This window comes from Aplysia californica, unplaced genomic scaffold (assembly GCF_000002075.1).
Source record: "Aplysia californica isolate F4 #8 unplaced genomic scaffold, AplCal3.0 scaffold00593, whole genome shotgun sequence".
NCBI lineage: Eukaryota > Metazoa > Mollusca > Gastropoda > Aplysiida > Aplysiidae > Aplysia > Aplysia californica.
The window spans coordinates 300,856-303,355 of NW_004797863.1; the positions used below are offsets into that span (position 1 = coordinate 300,856).

General features: G+C 41.5%; 1 protein-coding gene across 1 annotated transcript in view; it reads left to right on the top strand.

The window, feature by feature from the left end:
• LOC101857206 (hemicentin-1) overlaps nt 1–2,500 on the top strand; it is a gene marked incomplete in the record, with an annotated part of 120,102 nt that overhangs the window by 80,934 nt on the left and 36,668 nt on the right. The window contains 2 exon segments of the mRNA XM_013087487.2: nt 559–696; nt 1,454–1,641. Of these exon segments, the coding sequence (XP_012942941.1) occupies nt 559–696; nt 1,454–1,641 (326 nt within the window).

Below are 2,500 nucleotides of genomic sequence, written 5' to 3' on the forward strand. Positions count from 1 at the left end.
TATGGAGAAAAAAAAAGATATAGTATTGTCTTTCTCCTCTCTCATTTGCCCTGTCAATGCCCGTGAGTAGCTCCGCCCAGTCTGAAAAGCGTGAGTACTCTGTGTATAATTATTTCTAGCTCATTCTCACAACACCAAACTACCCTTGATCGTGACTTGTTCATGTGCGACTGAGTACACATTGTCATAGATCGTTGAAAGGAGAAAAAAAAACTACAAAATGGCTTATATAAACACAGTATTAAATCTCTTCTCTCGTTCGCCTTGTCAATCACGGCGAGTAGCCCCGCCCAGTCTGAACGACCGTGGCTCTCAATATGTCTGTTGTACCCTTTACAACACCAAAACGACCATCAACGCGTTCGTGTGCTTCTATTTATTATTTTATTTACACACTGAATGGATCGTTATAACAAAACAAAACAAACAGAAATAAAAAAAAAATTGACTCTATATAATATATATGTATGTATATCTATATCAATGATATATTAATGAATGTATGTTATTTTTTTTTTTATCTCTACTGTCGTCCCACCTGTCAATCATTGCGAGTAGCCCCGCCCAGCCTGAACGGCGTGAGTACTCTGACAGTCCGTAACGCCATGAAGGAGGACGCGGGAGAGTACACGTGCGTGGCCACCAACCCCGCCAACGAACAGCAGGTCGCCGCCAGTGCAAGGGTCATCGTGAAAGGTCAGTTGTTTGTTATAATGATAAACTATATTAATATTGTTTTTGTGCTAAGAGTAAACGAGAAAAGCAGATCGACGGATGCAGGACAGACATTCAAGTGTAGGCTTACTATAGATCTATACCTTAGTTGTTGTTATTTTACCTCTGTATTATCTGTTTGAATGTGGGTTTTTTAATGAAGATTTTTTTCGAACCTTTGTTGTCGTTTACTTTGTTCTCCGTGTCAAATGATCGTCTTGCTGTATGAACTGAAGCATTACATCAAAGTTGTCCAATTTTAATTTTGTTTGTTTTATACTATTATTATGTGGGTGGTTGGCGGGTGCTCTGGTGTGGTTTGCTCCTTCTTTCCTCTAAACAGCTATCGTCCTTATCTCTCCTTCTTTTTTACGTTTGTTGTTACTCTCTTGTAACACCTCTAATCTTCGGCACTTATATGACCGTATTGTGTGGCAAGTGCCGTGAAACTCTTTACTAAAACTAAATACTATTATTATGATTAGTAGTAGTATTTCATAGTAAGGGAACCATGGTTTCATATTATCGCTATAGAATTCAGTTCGAAATACATAGCTGAGCATTTTGTTTATTATTTGCAGTTTTTGTTGTTCTTGTCACTCCTGTCTCTGTGACATACCAGCGTCTGTGGTACAGGTGTAGCAGTTAGTGTCTTCGGTGGATATTCACTTACACAAACATCTCTCCCTCTTTATCTTCGCTCCCATTGGCTCTCCTCCCTGTCACTCACCCCATGTAGTCCCGCCCCGTGTGCTGGTCCCGCCGTCTGATTGGGCGGTGCGCATCGCAGAGAAGGTGGTACTGGACTGCTCTGTAGGCGGAGACCCCGCCCCGGAGATTCTGTGGACCAAGAACTCCCGGCCCGTCAAGCTTGGAGACCGGATCAGACAGCTCAGCAACGGTTCTCTCATCATCTACGATCTCACGGTACATCGACTTTTATAATACTATGACTTGACTTGACTTGATTTGACTTGATTTGACTTGACTTGATTTGACTTGACTGGACTGGACTGGACTGGACTGGACTGGACTGGACTGGACTGGACTGGACTGGACTGGGGACTCGACTCGACTCGACTCGACTCGACTCGGGTCGATTCCACTTCACTACGCTTTAATTTACTTTACTTTTCTTTACCTTACTTTCCCTTACGTTACGTTACTCTACTGTACTGTACTGTACTCTACTGTACTGTACAGTACTGTACTGTACTCTACTCTACTCTACTCTACTCTACTCTACTCTACTCTACTCTACTCTACTCTACTCTACTCCACTCTACTCTATTCTAATCTACTCTACTCTACTCTACTCTACTCTACTCTACTCTACTCTACTCTACTCTACTCTACTCTAAATGGACATTGATAATGGAAAGTTTAGAGCGGACATTCGCTAGTTTCTAAAATTCATACACGGTTAAACCTCCGAGAAGGTAGACACTTTCAACACCAAGATGTGTCAACTACTAAACAAACATACACCAGTCAAATCTAGAACAGTGACTGATCGACCTTCTGCCCCGTGGGCCGTGGATGACTTTGGAAATTAAGCAATCTAAGATGGAACGTAGACGAGCTGAGAGACGCTGGAGATCAACCAAGCTGAAAATTCACGAGGACATTTATAGACACTGTAACAACAAAGGGAAATCGTTCATAACATCTGCCAAATTCATGTATTATAACGGAAAAATCAATGAATGTACCACCTCTAAAGCTTTATTTTGTATAACAAATCAGAACAAATCTGTTGTCTGGTAAGAAAGATTCGGTCAGCAAC